The sequence below is a fragment of the Anabrus simplex genome, chromosome 1, assembly GCF_040414725.1.
Source record: "Anabrus simplex isolate iqAnaSimp1 chromosome 1, ASM4041472v1, whole genome shotgun sequence".
Classification (NCBI taxonomy): Eukaryota; Metazoa; Arthropoda; class Insecta; order Orthoptera; family Tettigoniidae; genus Anabrus; species Anabrus simplex.
Window position 1 is genome coordinate 686,732,340 of NC_090265.1, and position 26,059 is coordinate 686,758,398.

General features: G+C 40.2%; 1 protein-coding gene across 1 annotated transcript in view; it reads right to left on the minus strand.

Annotated features, from left to right (window-relative positions):
* The window catches only part of LOC136872134 (uncharacterized), a 210,002-nt gene that overhangs the window by 31,130 nt on the left and 152,813 nt on the right, over positions 1–26,059 (minus strand). Inside the window, exons 15-17 of the mRNA XM_067145980.2 lie at positions 25,484–25,743; positions 22,297–22,470; positions 3,157–3,336 (exon numbers count right to left, since the gene is read on the minus strand). Of these exons, the coding sequence (XP_067002081.2) occupies positions 3,157–3,336; positions 22,297–22,470; positions 25,484–25,743 (614 nt within the window). The remainder of the gene's footprint in view (positions 1–3,156; positions 3,337–22,296; positions 22,471–25,483; positions 25,744–26,059) is intronic.

Genomic DNA, 26,059 nt, shown 5'->3' on the forward strand with positions numbered 1-26,059 from the left:
CTTTGAGCATAGAAAAATGGGGTGTGTTAAACTTTCTTTTTTTCCTGCAGCATTGAGAATAAATACTAAAAGGAAACTTAGTATGACAAAGAAATTATTCCTTAATAATATGTCTACATATTTATAAATCATAATGAACCTGTGCCATTATATATAATGAATTATTAAAAATGGCAGTGTATCATGGACACTATTTTGCCATTTCCCTGATAATTTCCACACATACGAATATTTTTCTATGATATACATGCATGCAAAATTCCATCTTAATATCTTAAAAACTTTCAGAGTTATCAGGGAAATGGCCCTGAAAAAACAAAAATTCTGGGAAACAAGCAACAAACTTACCAATAAAGAGCTTGCTTGGGTTTCAGGACTTCATTTTTTTGGTCAAAACTTCGAAAGTATTGGAGATATTAACAAAAAAATGTTCACTGTTGTAAAGAGAAAAGTTCAGTTTTAAATGAAAAAATAAATTGAAAAATCACATTTTTGGTCGGTAAAGGTGATAGTCCTCCCTTAAGTTAAAAAATAAAGTAGGGAATTTCACAATGTTACTTAGTGTTACTTGAGGTAATCTTCAATGAGGTCTCTACAATCAACAGAATAAATTCAAAATGTGATCATTACATGCTACTGGCACAGCTCATCTAGTATTTGAAATTGAATTATAAATTGAATTAAAATTAAGTAGCAGGAAATGTCTCCATTTTATTCTCTCTCTTCCCTTCTTTGAATTAATATAGACTGCATTTTTCTCCTCTAATATTATTAAAAAACAAAAATACAGTTAAATTCTTGATATAGTTTTTAATAGCAGACACTGAAAAGTAAAAGCATTTCATATCTACAGTAGAACCTCAATGCATTATTCCTAGGACTCTTGCTTTTCCTGTATTCATCGTTCAGTTTATTTGATTCCAAAACTGTTCCTTATAAACAAATTTTATATATCCCCACATTTATTGTTCCTTGAACTATCATTTTGCTGCATCAAATGTCAAAAAATTATCTTCATATTCACAGCCTCAAACACTGCTATGGCGATTGAAATCACGAGTCACTATCTGGATGTGCTGATTCTGTTAACTGGATGGTTTCTTGACAGTGATTTGAGCACCAGGTGGTTTATATAAGGATGGTACAGTGCAGTTAGCACTTTCTACAGTGAGGACAAAGGTGACACTTCCGTACTTATAACGGGATCTTTCAACAGCAAGACACATCCCATTTATTTCTGGTCTATGCATTTCACTGCTTCTATGTGTCTCCTCTATTCACAGTATGTGACATCGACTTTATGAGAGGTAGTTGAAGTCTCAAAGTCAACCTCGCATTCGTCCCATTTGACATATTTCATCACAGAATAAGGTTGTGTTTTCATTACTTGCAGGGTGAAGTGAATCCTTGTTGCTTTATCAGTATTTATTTAAATGATCAATATGGATAGAAATTTGAAATACAAAAGAGTTAACAGCTTTTCAGAGGAATGAAAAATATATTCAAATTGAATTAGCTGGGTTTTTTCCCTATGGCCTCCAGCAAGGCCTAGTGCAGGTATTTCAAGTTGACACCCTTTAGGCAACCTGCTTGTCTGGGAGGGTGGAGCTCTAGCTGAGATGAATTCTAATGTCGAAGAGAGCACTAACACACAACCCCCAAGCCAGAGAAATTAACCCTATGGCGCAACAGCCCTGAAGGCTGCTCAGCCCAAAGGCCTGCAGATTATGAGGTGTCATGTGGTCAGCATGACGAATCCTCTCGGTTGTTATTCTTGGTTTTCTAAATTGGGGCCACCATCTCACAGTCAGATAGCTCCTAAATTTTAATCATATAGGCCGAGTGGACCTCAAACCAGCCCTCAGATCCTGAAAAAATCCCTGACCTGACTGGGAATTGAACCCGGGGCCTCCGGGTAAGAGGCAGGCATGACACCCCACACCAGCGGAGGCGGCACTAGAAAAAAATGAGCTGGTATGAAAACTGAAACAAAATACATGTTTCAGAATGAAAATCTGCAGCCTATTTCCAGTCATTTGATCAAGTCAGGAATGGAAAGACTGAAGCCCCATCTAGAGACAAGGATAGGAATTGTGCCAGCTGCCGTAGCCTGTTGCACTCCTCTAGGGCAATGATTAATGACTAATAGGTGAAAAGAAATGATGTTGGAGAGTGTTTCTGGATTGAAAGATGACAGAGAAAAGCAGAAGATAAAAACCTGTCCACTTCTGCTTTGTTCAGCACAAATTTCACATGGAGTGACCAGGATTTTAATCACTGAATGCAGTGGTGAGAGGCTGGCGTACTGCTGCCTGAGCCATGGAGGTTTATGTTTCAGAATATGTACGAATAAGTTGCACTACAGTGTTCATCATACATAAACAAAATTAGTAACTTGTAGAATACTAGTGCTGTTGATTTCCACAACCATACATTTGTCCCATATTTTGATTTCAGGTATCTGGAAATCTTGATAAATTGCCACAAATTTCACTTCCATGCATGTGAAGCATTGCCATGGTCAAGAACATCATGACTCATCTACCTTATATTTAAAAGAATTGCTCCATTTCATTCAAGCTAAAGATGAAACTAGTTCAAACTCTGGTTTCTTTGTCATCTTCTGTAGTTCTGAAATGTGAACCTTACAAGCTGCTGGTATGAAGGGGATCATCTTATTTGAAATGTGCTGCAGGAGAAGAATTCTTCACATTTCTTGGACAGCACTTTGTACCAATGAGTCCATTATAAAGGATCTGACCATCAGTATCAGGTTATCATCACTGTGCCAGAAAATTATTTTCCAATTCTTTTGTGCCATCATCCGAAGCAGAGAAGGGAGCCTTGAAAAGCACTTAATTCAAGGAAATGTGCCTAGGAAGAGGGAGCATGTTGTGATGTTCACTTTGGGGAAGTATGGATTCCCTTTGGCAGGACTATGAAGGATGGAAATGAATACAAAGAAATAATAATAATAATAATAATAATAATAATAATAATAATAATAATAATAATAATAATAATAATAATAATAATAATAATAATCTGTGGGCAAAAGCTAATGATATATAATTCTGATATTTTTTTCTGTATCATAACTGGAAATTAGTATTGGACATAACAATTTATGGATGAATTAGCTTCTAAAATACTGACCTAGAGTAAGCTGGCCAGGCATGGACCGGGTGACCGGGATGCACATTGGCTTCCCTGTTGTGATGTTCACTTTGGGAAAGTACGGATCCCCTTCAGGTACTGGGATGGGGAAACATTCTGGATGGACTGTTTGCATGGCATCGCAGGGTTGGCAGTCAAGGATAGATTCACCCACAAAACCTGAAAATGTTACAAACATTTACATTATTGTGATGAAAGGGGAGAGATGATAAATTATTAACTGCGAATATGTAAATTATGCATTTTGAATGTCAGAAGTTAGCTCAAGAATCCCTATTATACTTCTTAATTTATCTCAGGGTAAAGTAAAGTATGGGGAAATAAAAACAGAATAAAAAATGGTTTCATACTGCTTTGTAGATTTTCTTTAAGGTATTGCTTACTGATATACAGTAGCATGCAAATTAATCCAAACACAGTCATTTCTAAGACTATTTATTGCTAATCTTGGCAGAATCATGCATTCCTACTAAGTACTGTTCCCGCTTTCAATTTAATTGCATTGTATGTGTCATCATCATCATCATCATCATCATCATCATTATTTTACAGTTCTGGTTTCCCGGGTACTGATGGTGAGCCTCTTCCATTCTGTATTATCGAGATACGTTCTGTTGTTAATGACGTTCTCCATTGTCCTTCCACGATCTGCAATGTCCATCTTTACGATCCAGTGGGTTCTTCGTCATCCCACCATCCGTTTCCATGCCACATGGCTCTCCAAGTTAACATTTGCTGTCCTTGTTGGCTCCATCCTCATTACATGCCCAAACCACCTCAGTATGGACATGTTGACCCAATCTATCAGTGATGTCTCGATCCCAGCTTCCTTCCAAACCACATCATTCCTTAACTTGTCCAGTCTGGTTTTTTGAATTGTGGACCTAAAGATGCCTGCAACCTTGAAGAGTCTTTCTTAGTGAGGGTGCAGGTTTCAATACCATAGGTTAAGATTGGTATGAAGTACTGACTGAAGATCACCAGCTTGGATTTTGTTAGTACTTTGGGATCCCAGAGGAGTGTTCATACTTGCTGGTAAAAGTGAGAGTTCTTGTGTACTCTATTTTCCACCTCCTTTGTGGCTAGTGTATCTCAAGATATTACTCTGTCAAGGTATGTAAAGTTTCCCACTTTCTAGTGGATGGTTTCCTAGCATGATGTTCGCTGATGTTGTATGTGTATGGTGGCTTATTGTTAACATTATCAGGCATCATTGAATGTTTTCTATAATGCAGTAATTATTTGAAGATCTCCAGGTAAAGTTGTATACATTTTCGAGATAGTGTTGTGTTACTATACTGCAAATTGATAATGGATACCACCTTGTAGAAACGTTAAATAATTGTGACGTTAACTGAGCATACCTCCATGACATAAAGACAAATTGCTTCACAACGTGTGGTTACAGTAAGTTCACTTTTGAAACAATACTGAGAAACTGAGTCCTTTTTATTGCTGAAGGAAGGAAACTCTGGTTGGAAATGCAAGTCTACACCAAAAGAAGACCGTTTACTCATTAGGAAAGCTCTCAGCTGTTGTCAAAGTGGGAAAATATTCATATTACAAGAGTTTGTCACAGAAGGGAAGAAGAGCATGCAGACAGATGCTGTGTGCAAAAAGCAATTGATATGGGTTAAACTACACAAAGATGACTGGGAAGATTGGAAGAAAGCTGTATTTTCAGATGAAAGCCATTTCGTTTGTGGACAGCACGTTCATTATGTTGCAAAGAAACATCAGAGAAAATGTCACTAAGCCACATTCAACAAGCACCTAAACATTCTCCAAAAGTGATGTTCTGGGGATGTTTTACCTATAAGGGGCCAGTATGTTTAGTCCCTGTTAAGGATATGATGAAGAACAGTAACTAGTACATAGAAATCCTTCCAAGGAGGGTAGTGTCGGAGTAACAAAAATCTCTCCAGATGTGAAACTGTGTTTCAAGAAGATCTTGCACCATGTCAAACATCCAGAAAAAGTCGACAAATTCTTTGAAGACAAAAACATTTAAGTGCTCTCTTGGCCTGGCAACTCACCCGATATGAACCCTATTGAAACTTTATGAGCCATTTGTAAAAAGAGAATGACGAAACTGGATAGATCAACGAAAGTGAGCATTATATATTTGCTTATCAAGGTGTGGATTCACAATGAAGAGATCAAGAATATTTGTGAAAAATTGGTAGAATCCATGCCAAAACCTGTTAATGCTGTTTTGAAGAACAAAGGAAGTCACGGAAGTATCAAGGTATGACTTTCTGTTACTGCAGAACTGATTTGCACTAGTTTTTAAGACTTTTGTTATGAGAACACTTTTATGTATCTTGTTCAAATAATTAGTTTACATGTTTCTGTACTCTGCTGGCCAAAAAAAGCATAACACTGGAATGTTTTCAAATAATATCAATTTAATGAACCCAAAATTAAGTTATAAAATACAATACTTCCACTAGTTTTCCCACACCCTGATAGGGTCATGGGTACAAATTGTATCACACAAGTGGTCTTGGCTCTGTTTTATGGTCAGATGCCCTTCCTGATACCAACCCTATGTGGAGGGTTGTATTCAGTACTGGGTGTTTCTGTGGTGGTTGGTAGGGTGGTGTATTGTGTACACAAAGAGGTGTGTATAGCGACAAACACAAACAGCCAGTCCCCAAGTCAGAGTCTCTTAACCAAAGACAACAATGCTGACCACTTCAGCTGAGGAGCTGGACATAAAATATAATCAATATAAAAATTAATAAAAGTTAAATTATAATGAACATAATTATAAAATACATCTCAGAAACTTAATTTTTCCTAAGTGTAATGCATTTTTTTTTTGTTGGCAGTGTCTATCCACAAAGAGAAGAAATGAGAGGGATAATCTGGTGGCTGAAGTGAGTATATAAAGTTATAGCATTATAACAGGAATGAAAATAAGATAATAATCTCATGTGCAATGGAAAGAAAAAAAGATATGGAAGAAGCTTTTCTTGCTGGTTGCTGCACTGAAACTTGTTAATCAGAGTAAAGTTTATTGATGAAAAGTATAAAAATGTACATTCACACAGTATTCATATACAAAATATTTTATCGATAAAGAGTACAAGGAAACACACAGTATTCACATACAAAATGTAATTTACAAGTCATGCCAACTACCTTTTATCTCCAGAAAATATATCTAGAACACTATATAATACTTGTGAAAGAACTCACAGGTATGTAATAGTGTTCTAAGCATTATATTTCATGGTCTGAGAGACTGAAAAACTTACATGTTATATTAATGGAGTTGACACTGAAAAAAAGAATGACTTCCTTCTTAACAAACGGAAAAACAAACAGACAGAAAGTATACTAACACTGGAAATCTAATCTACTGGGTATTAAAAAGTTTAACACTTAACCTTCTAGGGATGAGGAGAGACCAAAAAATATATGTTTTATTAAATAACCATAGGTTGGAGATATATAATAGAGGCACATTTTGCCATGATTTGAAAATGAAATGATTACATTTCCCAAAGTAATTGTGATCCTTTAACAGAACTGTTCAAAAGTGCAGCCTCCTGCTGCAATACAAACTGTACAACAAACATGTCACTGCCTGCTGTACACATTCAAAAGACTCCAGGCATGTGTTGTACAAAGTAAGCAGCTGTAAGCACTTGAGTGACGAGCTCTTCCTCTGATTCACCAGCTTCTTCAAATTCCCCCCACACAGCACAACCAATCCATTGCTCATCAAATGTAGAATTTTGTAAAGGATTACGATTACATTGAAATGTAGCGAGGGCAGATCAGAAAATAAGTTGCACTTCCCAGTTATGGCCATTTATTACACCACCTATACAACAGCAACACGACTATAACAACATACACTGTAACGTCACTTTTCCTTATAGTTTCCAAGAGACTCCGAACATTTCGTGAACGCACAACCAACTCGTCGATACCGGATGCATAGAAATTTCCTCCAGCATTCTGCAACCACTTGGAGAGAGCGGCCTTCACCTCCTCATCGGTCTGGAAACGTCGACCACCGAGCTCTGTTTTGAGCTTAGCGAACAGATGAAAGTCACATGGCACTAGGTCGGGACTGTAGGGTGGATGTTGCCAGACCTTCCACTTGAAACGCTGCAGCAGTTCTCTTGTTTGGCAAGCCTTGTGAGGTGTTGTGTTATCGTGCAACAAAATCACACTGGCACTCAATTTCCCCTGGCGCTTCTCTTTAATTGTTATACGCAACCAGTGCAACATTTGATAATACGACGCCGCATTGATCGTCGTTCCTTTCGGCATGAATTCCACGTGCAGCAAACTCTCCATGTCAAAGAACACTGTCACCATAACCTTACCGGCTGAAGGTTGAACCTTGGCCTTCTTTCGTTGTGGTGATGAGGGGTGCACCCATTCCATTGATGTTCGCTTCGTTTCGGGGGTGAAGTGGTGGACCCATGTTTCGTAGCCTGTGACGATTCGCCGCAGAAACCCGTTGCTGTCTGCGGCATAGCGTTGCAAACATGTCAGGGAGGATTGGAAACGTTGTCCCTTGTGCTCATCGGTGAGAAGACGTGGGACCCATCTTTGACACAGCTTACAATATCCAAGGTCCTCATGAACAATGGCGAACACTGCCATACGACATGTTCAGCTGCTATAAATGGTCCGTTATTGGACATTATAAATTTTCCAGCTAACTCATTCCTGGTTGCCAGCGTTTCGCCCTCGTGTGCTAGGCTGGGCTAATCAGTTGGTACTAGCACACCTACCAAGACGCTGGCTAGTGCATACCGTGGAGGCCACTGCGTAGGCTAATTGTAGCCACCGGCAGTGCCAATGCACTATGAGACAATTTGTCCCATTATCAAAAATTGATGCCTGCCTGGCCATCAGATGATATAGATGTTGATTCCCATAGGGAATCAGAAATATTTGTTCCGAATGAGTAAATTTATAATACCAATATAAATGGTCCGTTATTGGACATTATAAATTTTCCAGCTAACTCATTCCTGGTTGCCAGCGTTTCGCCCTCGTGTGCTAGGCTGGGCTCATCAGTTGGTACCTAGCACACCTACCAAGACGCTGGCTAGTGCATACCGTGGACGCCACTGCGTAGGCTAATTGTAGCCACCGGCAGTGCCAATGCACTATGAGACACTTTGTCCCATTATCAAAAATTGATGCCTGCCTGGCCATCAGATGATAAAGATGTTGATTCCCATAGGGAATCTGAAATATTTGTTCCGAATGAGTAAATTTATAATACCAATATAAATGGTCCGTTATTGGACATTATAAATTTTTCAGCTAACTCATTCCTGGTTGCCAGCGTTTCGCCCTCGTGTGCTAGGCTGGGCTCATCAGTTGGTACCTAGCACACCTAACAAGACGCTGGCTAGTGCATACCGTGGAGGACACTGCGTAGGCTAATTGTAGCCACCGGCAGTACCAATGCAATTCCCTATGGGAATCAACATCTATATCATCTGATGGCCAGGCAGGCATCAATTTTTGATAATGGGACAAAGTGTCTCATAGTGCATTGGCACTGCCGGTGGCTACAATTAGCCTACGCAGTGGCCTCTACGGTATGCACTAGCCAGCGCCTTGGTAGGTGTGCTAGGTACCAACTGATGAGCCCAGCCTAGCACACAAGAGCGAAACGCTGGCAACCAGGAATGAGTTAGCTGGAAAATTTATAATGTCCAATAACGGACCATTTATATTGGTATTATAAATTTACTCATTCGGAACAAATATTTCAGATTGCCTATGGGAATCAACATCTATATCATCTGATGGCCAGGCAGGCATCAATTTTTGATAATGGGACAAAGTGTCTCATAGTGCATTGGCACTGCCGGTGGCTACAATTAGCCTACGCAGTGACCTCCACGGTATGCACTAGCCAGCGTCTTGGTAGGTGTGCTAGGTACCAACTGATGAGCCCAGCCTAGCACACGAGAGCGAAACGCTGGCAACCAGGAATGAGTTAGCTGGAAAATTTATAATGTCCAATAACGGACCATTTATATTGGTATTATAAATTTACTCATTCAGAACAAATTTTCAGATTCCCTATAGGAATCAACATCTATATCATCTGATGGCCAGGCAGGCATCAATTTTTGATAATGGGACAAAGTGTCTCATAGTGCATTGGCACTGCCGGTGGCTACAATTAGCCTACGCAGTGGCCTCCACGGTATGCACTAGCCAGCGTCTTGGTAGGTGTGCTAGGTACCAACTGATGAGCCCAGCCTAGCACACGAGGGCGAAACGCTGGCAACCAGGAATGAGTTAGCTGGAAAATTTATAATGTCCAATAACGGTCCATTTATATTGGTATTATAAATTTACTCATTCGGAACAAATATTTCAGATTCCCTATGGGAATCAACATCTATATCATCTGATGGCCAGGCAGGCATCAATTTTTGATAATGGGACAAAGTGTCTCATAGTGCATTGGCACTGCCGGTGGCTACAATCAGCCTACGCAGTGGCCTCCACGGTATGCACTAGCCAGCATCTTGGTAGGTGTGCTAGGTACCAACTGATGAGCCCAGCCTAGCACATGAGGGCGAAACGCTGGCAACCAGGAATGAGTTAGCTGGAAAATTTATAATGTCCAATAACGGACCATTTATATTGGTATTATAAATTTACTCATTCGGAAGAAATATTTCAGATTCCCTATGGGAATCAATATCTACATCATCTGATGGCCAGGCAGGCATCAATTTTTGATAATGGGACAAAGTGTCTCATAGTGCATTGGCACTGCCGGTGGCTATAATTAGCCTACGCAGTGGCCTCCACAGTATGCACTAGCCAGCGTCTTGGTGGGTGTGCTAGGTACCAACTGATGAGCCCAGCCTAGCACACGAGGGCGAAATGCTGGCAACCAGGAATGAGTTAGCTGGAAAATTTATAATGTCCAATAACGGACCATTTATATTGGTATTATAAATTTACTCATTCGGAACAAATATTTCAGATTCCCAATGGGAATCAACATCTATATCATCTGATGGCCAGGCAGGCATCAATTTTTGATAATGGGACAAAGTGTCTCATAGTGCATTGGCACTGCCGGTGGCTACAATTAGCCTACACAGTAGCCTCCACGGTATGCACTAGCCAGCGTCTTGGTAGGTGTGCTAGGTACCAACTGATGAGCCCAGCCTAGCACACGAGGGCGAAACGCTGGCAACCAGGAATGAGTTAGCTGGAAAATTTATAATGTCCAATAACGGACCATTTATATTGGTATTATAAATTTACTCATTGGGAACAAATATTTCAGATTCCCTATGGGAATCAACATCTATATCATCTGATGGCCAGGCAGGCATCAATTTTTGATAATAGGACAAAGTGTCTCATAGTGCATTGGCACTGCCGGTGGCTATAATTAGCCTACGCAGTGGCCTCCACGGTATGCACTAGCCAGCGTCTTGGTGGGTGTGCTAGGTACCAACTGATGAGCCCAGCCTAGCACACGAGGGCGAAACGCTGGCAACCAGGAATGAGTTAGCTGGAAAATTTATAATGTCCAATAACGGACCATTTATATTGGTATTATAAATTTACTCATTCGGAAGAAATATTTCAGATTCCCTATGGGAATCAACATCTATATCATCTGATGGCCAGGCAGGCATCAATTTTTGATAATGGGACAAAGTGTCTCATAGTGCATTGGCACTGCCGGTGGCTACAATTAGCCTACGCAGTGACCTCCACGGTATGCACTAGCCAGCGTCTTGGTAGGTGTGCTAGGTACCAACTGATGAGCCCAGCCTAGCACACGAGGGCGAAACGCTGGCAACCAGGAATGAGTTAGCTGGAAAATTTATAATGTCCAATAATGGACCATTTATATTGGTATTATAAATTTACTCATTCGGAACAAATATTTCAGATTCCCTATGGGAATCAACATCTATATCATCTGATGGCCAGGCAGGCATCAATTTTTGATAATGGGACAAAGTGTCTCATAGTGCACTGGCACTGCCGGTGGCTACAATTAACCTACGCAGTAGCCTCCACGGTATGCACTAGCCAGCGTCTTGGTAGGTGTGCTAGGTACCAACTGATGAGCCCAGCCTAGCACATGAGGGCGAAACGCTGGCAACCAGGAATGAGTTAGCTGGAAAATTTATAATGTCCAATAACGGACCATTTATATTGGTATTATAAATTTACTCATTCGGAACAAATATTTCAGATTCCCTATGGGAATCAACATCTATATCATCTGATGGCCAGGCAGGCATCAATTTTTGATAATGGGACAAAGTGTCTCATAGTGCACTGGCACTGCCGGTGGCTACAATTAACCTACGCAGTAGCCTCCACGGTATGCACTAGCCAGCGTCTTGGTAGGTGTGCTAGGTACCAACTGATGAGCCCAGCCTAGCACATGAGGGCGAAACGCTGGCAACCAGGAATGAGTTAGCTGGAAAATTATAATGTCCAATAACGGACCATTTATATTGGTATTATAAATTTACTCATTCGGAACAAATATTTCAGATTCCCTATGGGAATCAACATCTATATCATCTGATGGCCAGGCAGGCATCAATTTTTGATAATGGGACAAATTGTCTCATAGTGCATTGGCACTGCCGGTGGCTACAATTAGCCTACGCAGTGGCCTCCACGGTATGCACTAGCCAGCGTCTTGGTAGGTGTGCTAGGTACCAACTGATGAGCCCAGCCTAGCACACGAGAGCGAAACGCTGGCAACCAGGAATGAGTTAGCTGGAAAATTTATAATGTCCAATAACGGACCATATATATTGGTATTATAAATTTACTCATTCGGAAGAAATATTTCAGATTCCCTATGGGAATCAACATCTATATCATCTGATGGCCAGGCAGGCATCAATTTTTGATAATGGGACAAATTGTCTCATAGTGCATTGGCACTGCCGGTGGCTACAATTAGCCTACCCAGTGGCCTCCACGGTATGCACTAGCCAGCGTCTTGGTAGGTGTGCTAGGTACCAACTGATGAGCCCAGCCTAGCACACGAGAGCGAAACGCTGGCAACCAGGAATGAGTTAGCTGGAAAATTTATAATGTCCAATAACGGACCATTTATATTGGTATTATAAATTTACTCATTCGGAACAAATATTTCAGATTCCCTATGGGAATCAACATCTATATCATCTGATGGCCAGGCAGGCATCAATTTTTGATAATGGGACAAAGTGTCTCATAGTGCATTGGCACTGCCGGTGGCTACAATTAGCCTACGCAGTGACCTCCACGGTATGCACTAGCCAGCGTCTTGGTAGGTGTGCTAGGTACCAACTGATGAGCCCAGCCTAGCACACGAGGGCGAAACGCTGGCAACCAGGAATGAGTTAGCTGGAAAATTTATAATGTCCAATAATGGACCATTTATATTGGTATTATAAATTTACTCATTCGGAACAAATATTTCAGATTCCCTATGGGAATCAACATCTATATCATCTGATGGTCCAGGCAGGCATCAATTTTTGATAATGGGACAAATTGTCTCATAGTGCATTGGCACTGCCGGTGGCTACAATTAGCCTACGCAGTGGCCTCCACGGTATGCACTAGCCAGCGTCTTGGTAGGTGTGCTAGGTACCAACTGATGAGCCCAGCCTAGCACACGAGAGCGAAACGCTGGCAACCAGGAATGAGTTAGCTGGAAAATTTATAATGTCCAATAACGGACCATTTATATTGGTATTATAAATTTACTCATTCGGAACAAATATTTCAGATTCCCTATGGGAATCAACATCTATATCATCTGATGGCCAGGCAGGCATCAATTTTTGATAATGGGACAAAGTGTCTCATAGTGCATTGGCACTGCCGGTGGCTACAATTAGCCTACGCAGTGACCTCCACGGTATGCACTAGCCAGCGTCTTGGTAGGTGTGCTAGGTACCAACTGATGAGCCCAGCCTAGCACACGAGGGCGAAACGCTGGCAACCAGGAATGAGTTAGCTGGAAAATTTATAATGTCCAATAACGGACCATTTATATTGGTATTATAAATTTACTCATTCGGAACAAATATTTCAGATTCCCTATGGGAATCAACATCTATATCATCTGATGGCCAGGCAGGCATCAATTTTTGATAATGGGACAAAGTGTCTCATAGTGCATTGGCACTGCCGGTGGCTACAATTAGCCTACGCAGTAGCCTCCACGGTATGCACTAGCCAGCGTCTTGGTAGGTGTGCTAGGTACCAACTGATGAGCCCAGCCTAGCACACGAGGGCGAAACGCTGGCAACCAGGAATGAGTTAGCTGGAAAATTTATAATGTCCAATAACGGACCATTTATATTGGTATTATAAATTTACTCATTCGGAACAAATATTTCAGATTCCCTATGGGAATCAACATCTATATCATCTGATGGCCAGGCAGGCATCAATTTTTGATAATGGGACAAAGTGTCTCATAGTGCATTGGCACTGCCGGTGGCTACAATTAGCCTACGCAGTGGCCTCCACGGTATGCACTAGCCAGTGTCTTGGTAGGTGTGCTAGGTATCAACTGAAGAGCCCAGCCTAGCACACGAGAGCGAAACGCTGGCAACCAGGAATGAGTTAGCTGGAAAATTTATAATGTCCAATAACGGACCATTTATATTGGTATTATAAATTTACTCATTCGGAACAAATATTTCAGATTCCCTATGGGAATCAACATCTATATCATCTGATGGCCAGGCAGGCATCAATTTTTGATAATGGGACAAAGTGTCTCATAGTGCATTGGCACTGCCGGTGGCTACAATTAGCCTACGCAGTGACCTCCACGGTATGCACTAGCCAGCGTCTTGGTAGGTGTGCTAGGTACCAACTGATGAGCCCAGCCTAGCACATGAGGGCGAAACGCTGGCAACCAGGAATGAGTTAGCTGGAAAATTTATAATGTCCAATAACGGACCATTTATATTGGTATTATAAATTTACTCATTCGGAACAAATATTTCAGATTCCCTATGGGAATCAACATCTATATCATCTGATGGCCAGGCAGGCATCAATTTTTGATAATGGGACAAAGTGTCTCATAGTGCATTGGCACTGCCGGTGGCTACAATTAGCCTACGCAGTGACCTCCACGGTATGCACTAGCCAGCGTCTTGGTAGGTGTGCTAGGTACCAACTGATGAGCCCAGCATAGCACACGAGGGCGAAACGCTGGCAACCAGGAATGAGTTAGCTGGAAAATTTATAATGTCCAATAACGGACCATTTATATTGGTATTATAAATTTACTCATTCGGAACAAATATTTCAGATTCCCTATGGGAATCAACATCTATATCATCTGATGGCCAGGCAGGCATCAATTTTTGATAATGGGACAAAGTGTCTCATAGTGCATTGGCACTGCCGGTGGCTACAATTAGCCTACGCAGTGACCTCCACGGTATGCACTAGCCAGCGTCTTGGTAGGTGTGCTAGGTACCAACTGATGAGCCCAGCCTAGCACACGAGGGCGAAACGCTGGCAACCAGGAATGAGTTAGCTGGAAAATTTATAATGTCCAATAACGGACCATTTATATTGGTATTATAAATTTACTCATTGGGAACAAATATTTCTGATTCCCTATGGGAATCAACATCTATATCATCTGATGGCCAGGCAGGCATCAATTTTTGATAATGGGACAAATTGTCTCATAGTGCATTGGCACTGCCGGTGGCTACAATTAGCCTACGCAGTGGCCTCCACGGTATGCACTAGCCAGCGTCTTGGTAGGTGTGCTAGGTACCAACTGATGAGCCCAGCCTAGCACATGAGAGCGAAACGCTGGCAACCAGGAATGAGTTAGCTGGAAAATTTATAATGTCCAATAACGGACCATTTATATTGGTATTATAAATTTACTCATTCGGAACAAATATTTCAGATTCCCTATGGGAATCAACATCTATATCATCTGATGGCCAGGCAGGCATCAATTTTTGATAATGGGACAAAGTGTCTCATAGTGCATTGGCACTGCCGGTGGCTACAATTAGCCTACGCAGTGACCTCCACGGTATGCACTAGCCAGCGTCTTGGTAGGTGTGCTAGGTACCAACTGATGAGCCCAGCCTAGCACACGAGGGCGAAACGCTGGCAACCAGGAATGAGTTAGCTGGAAAATTTATAATGTCCAATAATGGACCATTTATATTGGTATTATAAATTTACTCATTCGGAACAAATATTTCAGATTCCCTATGGGAATCAACATCTATATCATCTGATGGCCAGGCAGGCATCAGTTTTTGATAATGGGACAAAGTGTCTCATAGTGCATTGGCACTGCCGGTGGCTACAATTAGCCTACGCAGTAGCCTCCACTGTATGCACTAGCCAGCGTCTTGGTAGGTGTGCTAGGTACCAATTGATGAGCCCAGCCTAGCACACGAGGGCGAAACGCTGGCAACCAGGAATGAGTTAGCTGGAAAATTTATAATGTCCAATAACGGACCATTTATATTGGTATTATAAATTTACTCATTGGGAACAAATATTTCAGATTCCCTATGGGAATCAACATCTATATCATCTGATGGCCAGGCAGGCATCAATTTTTGATAATGGGACAAAGTGTCTCATAGTGCATTGGCACTGCCGGTGGCTACAATTAGCCTACGCAGTGGCCTCCACAGTATGCACTAGCCAGCGTCTTGGTAGGTGTGCTAGGTACCAATTGATGAGCCCAGCCTAGCACACGAGGGCGAAACGCTGGCAACCAGGAATGAGTTAGCTGGAAAATTTATAATGTCCAATAACGGACCATTTATATTGGTATTATAAATTTACTCATTCGGAACAAATATTTCAGATTCCCTATGGGAATCAACATCTATATCATGTTCAGCTGCGTCGTGATTTCTCTCAGTTTAATGTGCCAGTTCTGTCTAATGATCGCATTCACACTGTTGACCTTTGCACGGGTCCTGGACGTTGCGGGCCTGCCTTCCCGATGGTTGTCCGTGATATCCGTACATCCGGCTTTGAATTGCTAACACCACTTTACGATACCTTGCCGGGAAATGGCCCGATCCCCATACACAGCACTAATTTCATGATGAATGTCCATGCAATTCTTCCTTTTGGCCCATAGGAATCGGACTGTCGCACGCACCTCATATTTGGAGTGAACGTCCAGTTGACGTGCCATTGCATTTGGCTGCTATTCACACAATACTAGACGAGAGACCACAGCGACCTTCCTAACAGACGTGAGGGCAGTGTCTGTCCCTTTCTCCGCTGTGCCCACGTTTGCGACACACAGCGCACTGCTGTGGCGCATTAGTGCAACTAACCTTTTGATCCACGTACGTAGGTTCCATTCTCAATCATATCAAAAAGTACCTCAATTATCAATTTATGACATCATCATCATCATTCATTTCCCTAGTCCAGGTCCCACCAAGTTGGGATGTTTATGGCACCTTCCCATCTTCCTCTAACCAACCACCATTGTTCCTCCTTAACTGTGTTCCAATCCATGTTTCTTCTAATTATACTATTCTTGATCATTTTCAACCACCTTAGTCTGGGTATCCCTCTTGCTCTCCCTTCTTCTGTGGGTCTCTATTGTCCGCTTCGACATCCTTCCCCTTTCCATTCTCTTAAACATGTTTAAACCATCTAAGTTTATCCCTCTGCATTCTGTTGGAAAGCTTTTCCACTGCAATTTCCTTTCTGACTTTTAAATATTTTATTTTGCTGGCCAGGATTTTATTCTTCTGTCTTTTTGTCAGTGCCCAGGTTTCCACTGCATATGTCAGTATTGGGCAGTAGTACATCTTTACACTTCATTGGTACTTCCTTCATCGACACCAGGTTTCTTACATTCTAGTGGAGTGCATTTCTCTGTTCAATCTTTTTACTGATCTCCATATCCAGCCCTGCATCCTGCATCCTTTTGCATCCCAAGTACTTGAAGCTCTCCACAGTTTCAAGGTTTTGTTCCTATATTTTTATAATTCCTTTCCTTTCCCTTCTCTTCCTCTCCTAGTCAACAACATTATCTTACTCTTTTCCATACTGATGTTCATTTTCAATAATCTCATTCAATTTGTCGAGTTTCACTTGTACTTCCTCTCTATCTGCAAACAGCTTCCTGTCCCCATACTTTACCTGTATCTCCTTCACAGTTTTGTCCATAACCATTACAAATAACAGTAATTATTTATGGAATATATGTATATTTTTGGTCTCCTCTATCATCCCTAGAATTTGGAGTATAGAATTTTTGTCACATCCAGTATACATTTGAGTGTGTGCATGGGTCTGTAGTAGAGTGTTGGTCTCCAGATTCCACAATCGTCAGTTTGAATCCAGCAGAGGTGGGTGGAAAAAAGTTTATTTGGCACTACACATCCTATAAAGTCAGCATGTAAAAGATTTCTGGTGATACATTTCACGTTTACCTGATAAAATTTATTAAAACTCAGTCATAGTTCAGCCAGTAGAGAGCTGTATCTCAGCCACCAAATAGAATAAAATGGAACATAAAAATTGAAATGCAGGCAGCCTACAGTGGCATCACATCAAAATGCCTGGACACAGTAGCTGAGGCCATATGATTATTATGTGTCTTAGGTAGTATATAATGTTGTCTGGCTCCATGGCTAAATGGTTAGCATGCTGGCCTTTGGTCATAGGGGTCGTAATATTTATGAACGAAATTGTGAAAGAGATATAGGTAAAGTATGAGGACAGGAAGCTGTTTGAAGATGATATTGTGGTGTGGAGAGCAAACAGAGATAAAGTACAATGGCAACTCAACCAACTGAATGAGATTATTGAAAATGAACATATACACTCTCAAATGTATACTGGGGAATTTTAACCATAAATGGTTAAATCTGCTGGCAAGGGGCTGGGTGTTTATGTCGTCTTCATCATCATTTCATCCTCATCACAATGCACAGGTCACCTATGGGCACCAAATCAAAACATCTGCATCTAGCGAGCCGAACTTGTCCTCGGGCACTCCCGGCACTAAAAGCCATACGCCATTTCAGTATATAATGTTGCCACTCAGTGGGGTATGAATGCATAAGTCTGGAAGTGATCATACTCCCATGTCAGTCATTTGGTAACACTGGCAGTAACCAAACTTGAACAGCGCTCATACCCCAGGATAGTCATTTGCCATGGCTGCAATGCGTAGGAGTGTCATGCAGATCTTCTTGCTATTTGTTTTATGTTGCACCAACACAGGCAAGCCTTATGGCAACAATGGGAGAGGAAAGGGCTAGGATTGAGAAAGAAGCCATTATTGCCTTAATTTTCCTGGTGTGAACATGGGAAACCACGGAAAACCATGGAAAACCATCTTTGGGGCTGCCAGAGGAGGGGTTCGAATACACCACCTCCCGAATGTAAGCTCAAAGCTATGTGACCGAAACTGCATGGCCAACTTGCTCAGTAGATTGGGCAATTGTCTTCTATCCTATTGTAGCATGGCAAAGTGGGTTGTTTGTTTTTACCGAGCACAGAATAGGAGGTCTTGCCATAGGAGACTGTGTGACTTGAATATCATTCCTAAAGTGAAGACGTTGTTATGTGGGAAATGTTTTGTCAACACACTGGACTTAACTGGTGTGTGGTAGCACACATTAGGAAATCTCATGCAGCTGATAGTATTCTCTACCTTTCCCATCAATAACAATGAACCATGGAAAACCTGTGAGACTGTTAAGGATGTTAAACAGCTTGTATGAAAATAAAACAATGATTGTTATTTGTTATTTGCCTTACGTTTTTGGAGACGCTGAGATGCCAGAATTTTGTCCCACAGGAGTTCTTTTATGTGCCAGTATTTGAGCACCTTCAAATACCACCGGACTGAGCCAGGATCGAACCTGCCAAGTTGGGTTCAGAAGGCCAGCACCTCAACCGTCTGAGCCACTCAGCCTAGCCATGTGTCTGATTATGAATGATAAAGCAGTAATGATGCACGAAAGAAGACTGTACCATGCAGATGCACCAATGCATGTGACAATCAATGATTGAGTCACTTGAACTTCCAAGTTTCCAAGTTGCTCGATCTGTCTAGACTCATTTCTGCTCATTGTGATCAGACAGCATGGACAAGTTCGACAGATTAAATTGCTCAGTGAAACTGAGTGTCTTTACAACTTTGGTTCCTCAAGAGTTATAAATTTCATTTGTTGCACACTGCTAACTACGCTTCACATACCGCCACGCAAGGTCCTAATTGTTCCGCAATGGACTGACACTTCCATCTATTCAAACCACTACGCGCAGTGTGTATTTACAATCTTAGAAGACATTCAATCGACATGTTTATATTACATGTTATGAGTCTCATTATGATAGCCGTATTGGAGTACAGAATGTAAAAGTTTCAAACAAATTTATTAAAAAACCACCATTCCAATACTTTACAATCTTTAAGATACAAATAATACATATATGTTAAAATGGGACATGTTTCGCTTAGGCTTTGTAAGCATCTTCAGCCATACTTAATCTAAAGCTAAGTCAGGGCCCTGAACTGGGTTCCTCATTAAAGTATAATATGGTACATGCTGTAATACAAGATAAAACAGTCATAAAAATCTAGTTCATGGAGAAAGTGATGCTTAAAATGCAACTAAAATTCAATAATGAACTTTTCGTAGTATTATATGTACAAGGAATGAATACTAGTGTTTGTCTAAAAGAGTACAATTTGGTTGATGTATAACGAGACATAGTCATAATGATCTGACATACATTTGGATTGTACAGATTATTTGATATTAATGAAGCGTGGATTAATTAAAATATCGAAAAATAAATCTTCGAACGTTGTTGATTGAGAATCAGGTACGTAGAATTACAGTAGAGTTGTTAACTCCAAGTGGTTGCATGATAAGGTCAAAAGGCGCTTGAAGCATCAGTATAGAGGTGTTGTGTCTCCTTCTAAAATAATCTTTGTGATAGATTGTAGTCGTGAACTGTTTAGCGTAGATTCAATGAATAGGGTGTTCAATAAAGCCTTAGATGTAGAAGAATTTGCAATGTAGCGCGTGTTGAAAACCCTAGTGTTGGCAGAGAGGTGACTAGCTTTGCCAGATCGTCTCAAACAACCAACATGTTTATATTAGTCTGCACAGTTGCATTTCTTAACCCTTGCAAGCCATATCAACATTATTAGGACTCTAATGGAAGACATATCTGAAATACTTCTGTACTAAGAGTTACATTCTACCCAATGACACATGTCCACTAGTTGAAGCAGTGTATTATTGAGCCACAACATAGATTGTAATACTACAGAATTTACTACAGAGAAATACTTGTATATTATTTGTACTTAGACATTTTAGCATTATTTGTTGTAATTACTTTAGGTATTTTATCTTAATGTGTTCATTTATTGCCACATAACAATATTTTAACATCTGTAACATACCCAGAACCATAGCGCTTGGTCCAATTCAACCATTTATCATGGCACATATTATAAGTGTTCATACAACTCATATCATTAGTTTTATGTTGTTCATTAATAAAATATGTAATGTTGTAGGTTATTTCAACTAAAATGTGTATTTATTGGACTATGGCTGATGATGACCCCGAGTAGGGTTGAAACTAGTTCCAAATGACTTAATGTAAGCCTTGCCACATTGAATGTAGCAGAAACAGAATCTGTTTGAGACAAAAGACATGGTTTTGTAGATACAAAGAAAGTCCGACTCGAATTGAGAAGAAGAGCTTTTGACAACTGGAGCAAGAAAGAGCATAAAGGCAAAGGTATAGTCCTATTTAAACAGTATACTCCAGTGAATACATGGATTCGTGATCATAAAGGATTGTCTTGCAGTGAATGGCGTGATGCAATAAAAATGAACGCCAATGTTTCTGCTGTGCGTACTGTACCTGGCAGATCCCAGGGCAATAGCGTCTGTCGGCATTGCCACAGAGAGTTCGAAACTCTTTCACATGTCCTGGGAGCCTGTCCACATGGTGAATTACTACGTACCTCACATCATAATGTAGCCAGGTCAATTATAGCTAATGCTCTGAGAGGACAAGGTTATAATGTCTATGAAGAAGTACACAGTCTCTCCAACAGAGGAAGCAACCGACGCATTGACATTATTGCTTTTAAGCCATCCTGTTCTGAAGGTTTCATCACTGATCCAACAATTAGATTTGAGACCAACGAAAACCAGCTGGAAGAGGTCGATGCAGAAAAAAGAAGAATTTATGAAGAAACAGTGGACTTCTACAAGCGAAAATATAAGCTCTCATCCATTTCTGTAATCGGTTTGATATTAGGTGCTCGAGGAACCATGCCTACATTTTTTGTCAACTTCTGCAATACCTTTGGGCTAAATAGAGATTTTTATCTATAACATCGCCATTACCACACTCAAGAAGTCCGTCATGATCTTCAAGAACCATGCTTGCGGACCTCAAATAAATGTTTGACATGCCTCACTCGATTGCCTACATTTAACATCATACGATCACATTATCTATTGTATCCACATCCATTATTGTTGTGAAGGTACTCTTTGTCTTTGGGCAACCTGCAGCTGTTGCGGGAAGATTATTATAATAATAATATATCCATTGCAAAAAGAATGTATTGAATAGGTGGAATTTTTTTTTATAAATTATATGTAAGTTTGGTTCCTTTAAACATTGACCATAATGCTCAAGCATGAAGTTTGAATGAGTCTAGACTTGAGCGAGACTCATCTCTTGAATGAGTCTACATGTTGTTGTGCACATAAACTTCCAGTCCCCAATTCGGAGGAATTAAAAATCCTTGGCCTGGCTGGGAATCAAACCAGGGACCTTCTAAGCTAAAAGCCTCAATCATGACCATTCAGCCCAGGAGCTGAACACATATCACATGCATTCAAATGTACACATTAGATTGCCAGTGTTGGCACTTTTTTGGGAGGTAAGAAAAATAGCCTCCTTGACTTATTAATCGACCCCTATATTAAAAAACCTTGATGTAATTTGATTAGTCACAGCTTTCCGTAATCCTTCACAACTAATGGGAATAAAGTAACTTCACTGAAATAATAATATAGTATTTATATGGCTCACCTTTGTTGACTGGAGTGTGGGTGAGGTCATGATCTAACAATTGAGCGAACTGCATGAACATGAGCGAATACCTCACGTGTGGACGACTTGTATCAGGATGGACACTCACTGAAATGAGTCGTGGGCTCGGGAGAGGTTTACCAGTCACAGACATAGCTCGTGGACTTCCCACTCCTAGAAAAGGACACCAAAGTAAGATCAGTAAAATAAGTTATTCAACAGACTTGGACATATTTTATTCCTAGGGAACACAAATGATTGCTATGTATACAAAAGAACACTGCTTACTAGATTTCTTTCACAATCCAATATGGCCTGCTTTCCTGCTTGTTTCCTGGATTTTCTTGCCCTCAAAACTTCACCAAACTTGACCAAGAACAGTCTGAATATTTTGGGTACAAGAAGCTAGCACTCTGTTATAATAATTTATGCTAATTCTGTCTCTCCATCAAAGATCCAATGTTGCAAGATAATTTGAAATTTCAGAGTATCTTCTAATTTTTATAAATATTAAGCCAGAAAACACAAAATAAAGTGGAAATTTTCTGTTCTCACTCCAGAGGTACAAACGACCAGGGGGAAACATCATCCACAGTTGTCCATTAAGGTATTTTTTAAGTGTTTAAATTTCAGTCCTACTGTTATCATTCTTAACAGAAGCTAGAATGTAGTTCAATTCTTTACCAAGTCAGTGCCACAGATCTCTTGCATGTATGCAATTTATATGCCAGCTGACTTCACTGACAGATCAACACAAGACCTATCATGTCATTCCTAGAGACTTTAAAGGAGGAATATAAGAGCTACTTCCTACTAGGATTTCAAACTTGGCATTGAGTTTCTACACCTGATGTAGGAAAAAAATGATCAAAACATGGAGGATGTAAAAGTAGCTCTCTTAATTTTAACTGCTTTTCAGTAAGTTCTTCAATATTTCCAGTAGCAAAACCTAAGAGTAGACAGAGTAAGTTGAACTTTTCTAAAAATGTTCTGAAAAATAAAGCAAATATCTTATTTGAATTTAATATACTACCTAGAGGCACAGGCAGAGAATCTATGTAGTAAAGTCCTATTTGGAAAGCAAACCATGTTTTCTTGTTCATGCCAAAGCATTAGGGTAAGCCCTGAGTGAGTTTGGCGTTCCCCTGGTCACACAATCTGGGGCTGAGACTGCCCACTGATGCACGCATCTAGCTGCAGCAGTTTAAGGCTAGCTTTAATGTTACCGAGCTTGATAGCTGCAGTCGCTTAAGTGCGGCCAGTATCCAGTATGCGAGAGATAGTGGGTTTGAACCCTGCTGTTGGCAGCCCTAAAGATGTTTTTCCATGGTTTCCCATTTTCACATCAGGCAAATGTTGGGGCTGCACCTTAATTAAGGCCACAGTTGCTTCCTTCCCACTCCTAGCCCTTCCTGTCCCATTGTCGCCATAAGACCTATTTGTTTTGGTGTGATGTAAAACAACTTGTAAAAAAAGAGGCTTTAATGTTCTCTATAGTAAAAAATAGTGTATCTTATGGTAATTTCACAAAGTACTGTATATGTCCACTTAACACTGTTTAAAACTTCAAAGGTTTCTTACATTTTATAATCACTTCTGCAGACCTAAATATGATTCAGATATAAACACAATAGTGGGAGATAATACAGACATCGACAATAAACTATTTGACTTGGTTGAATTTTTAGTAAGTCATTCTGTCAAGTGTCTATCTTTTGAGCAAAAAGTTGATTTAGAAGCAAGAAAAGGCTAAATATTTCTCAGGAAGATGGAAAATACACTTGAATGTTTCAAGAAATGTGATAAAAGAAATACCGATGCTTGTCATGGAGTAAAAAACCATAAACATATCATTCTTGCTGTTGTTTAATGTTATTGTTTATGATAACAGATAACGATAATGCCTGAAGTGAATCATTGTTTTTTGTTATTGTGTATATTATGTATATAATTTCCTTGCCATATAATAATAATAGTAATAATAATAATAATAATAATAATAATAATAATAATAATAATAATAATAATAATAATAATAATAATAATAATAATAATAATAATATTTTTATGGTTCTTTACTCCTGGACAACCATTGGTCTTCTTAGGCTGAAACCTAAACATTCAGGTGTATTTTCCATCTTTCTGAGAAATATTTAGCCTAAGAAGGCCTTTTCTTGATTCTAAATCTATTATTATTATTATTATTATTATTATTATTATTATTATTATTTATTTATTTATTTATTTATTTATTTATTTATTTATTTATTTATTTATTTACCATATGGCTTCTAATGCCAGGAATGTCTGAGGACATATTCGGCTAACCTGGTGCTGGTCTTTATATTTCATGCCCATAGGCGACCTGCGTGCCACTGCAGAGAGGTTTGGAATTTAATCCAAGCTTTTGGGACACAATCTAGTGATGAGAAATTGTATATCACCTACATGCCTTTGCTGGCGAGATGTAGTGTTTACAGTGCACTATGTCTTCTGGTATGGGCTATATCAAATTTGTTACTTTCATTGACCTGTCTCAGTCTCATCCTTGGCTTTGACAATATGAAAGTGACTGAGGTACGAGTGATGCTAGTAATACCATTCCTTATGCAGCCAGTCCCTGTTATGAATGGTGTGAAAATATCGCTCATAGGGTCGGTTGGCGCATGCATTTCAGTGGGCTTGGCAGACTGATATGTAATAGCAACGGCTGGCTCGGTGAGGAAAGCAACGGGAAACTACCTTGCTCCTCATTTCCCTAGTACGCCTCTTCAGTGACGCCTAGGCTGTTTATGACAGCTGTTGGCGGAGCTACAGAGGATCAAACCAGCCTTCGGGCTGACTACCCAACATACAACATACTTCTCCTACCTTGCCGGCCAACATTCTGGTGGTGACTAACAGGACTCAAACCGGCTAACCATGGTGTCAGACCATATAGACTTCAATGCCATAATGATCATGGCCACCAGGCGAGCTATTAATATTAATTATTATTACTATTATTCATGAAAGGTTGTGTTCCATTTAGCTTACCCACAGAAAATTCCCATGCTTTGAGATTGCATATTCCTAAACATATTCCAAAAGTTTAACTCCTATCTCTGAAGTATTATTTGTAGATCTGGCAACACTACAAAAATGGTCTGCCTACTTTGAAACTATCAAGAACTAATGAGCTAGATACCATCATGGTACTCCGGTGGTAAGAGTCGCGTAAAGGCTCGAAGAGACTTCCCCCACTCTGGACGTCTCAAGTTGTTACACCAGCCTGTAGTACTCCGGTAGCGGCTCGTGTGGTCACATGGTAGAGTCTGCTCATCACAACGAAACACTCGAGGGATCTCCAGAGTATCTGATAGGTCCACATTTGGAAGCACTGCCATGAGCTCTTGGAGATCACGAGGTGCCACTATGCTGCGTCCAGATTCTTGGTCCTGCAACTGCCTGAAACTCATATAGTGAATAGTTTATAGAATCAGGTACAAAAGTAATATATATTAGAGTTATAACAAGTCTAGATCTATAATTTAATACAGTCTTGCTCAGATTTCAGTACAGTTGAAGTTCATTAACACTGGAAGAAATCTGGTTGAACTCTGTGATTTTTCAGCATTCAGTACTTTAAAGAAGGTAAAACAAAACACAGAATTTATTTTTTAAAGCTGGTACAGAAGTTGATAGATATAAATGGATAATTATTTTAGTGTAGTGATGCTATTAGAGCGAGCTCAGCTGCTGTGTTTCTAACCGGATGGCTGAT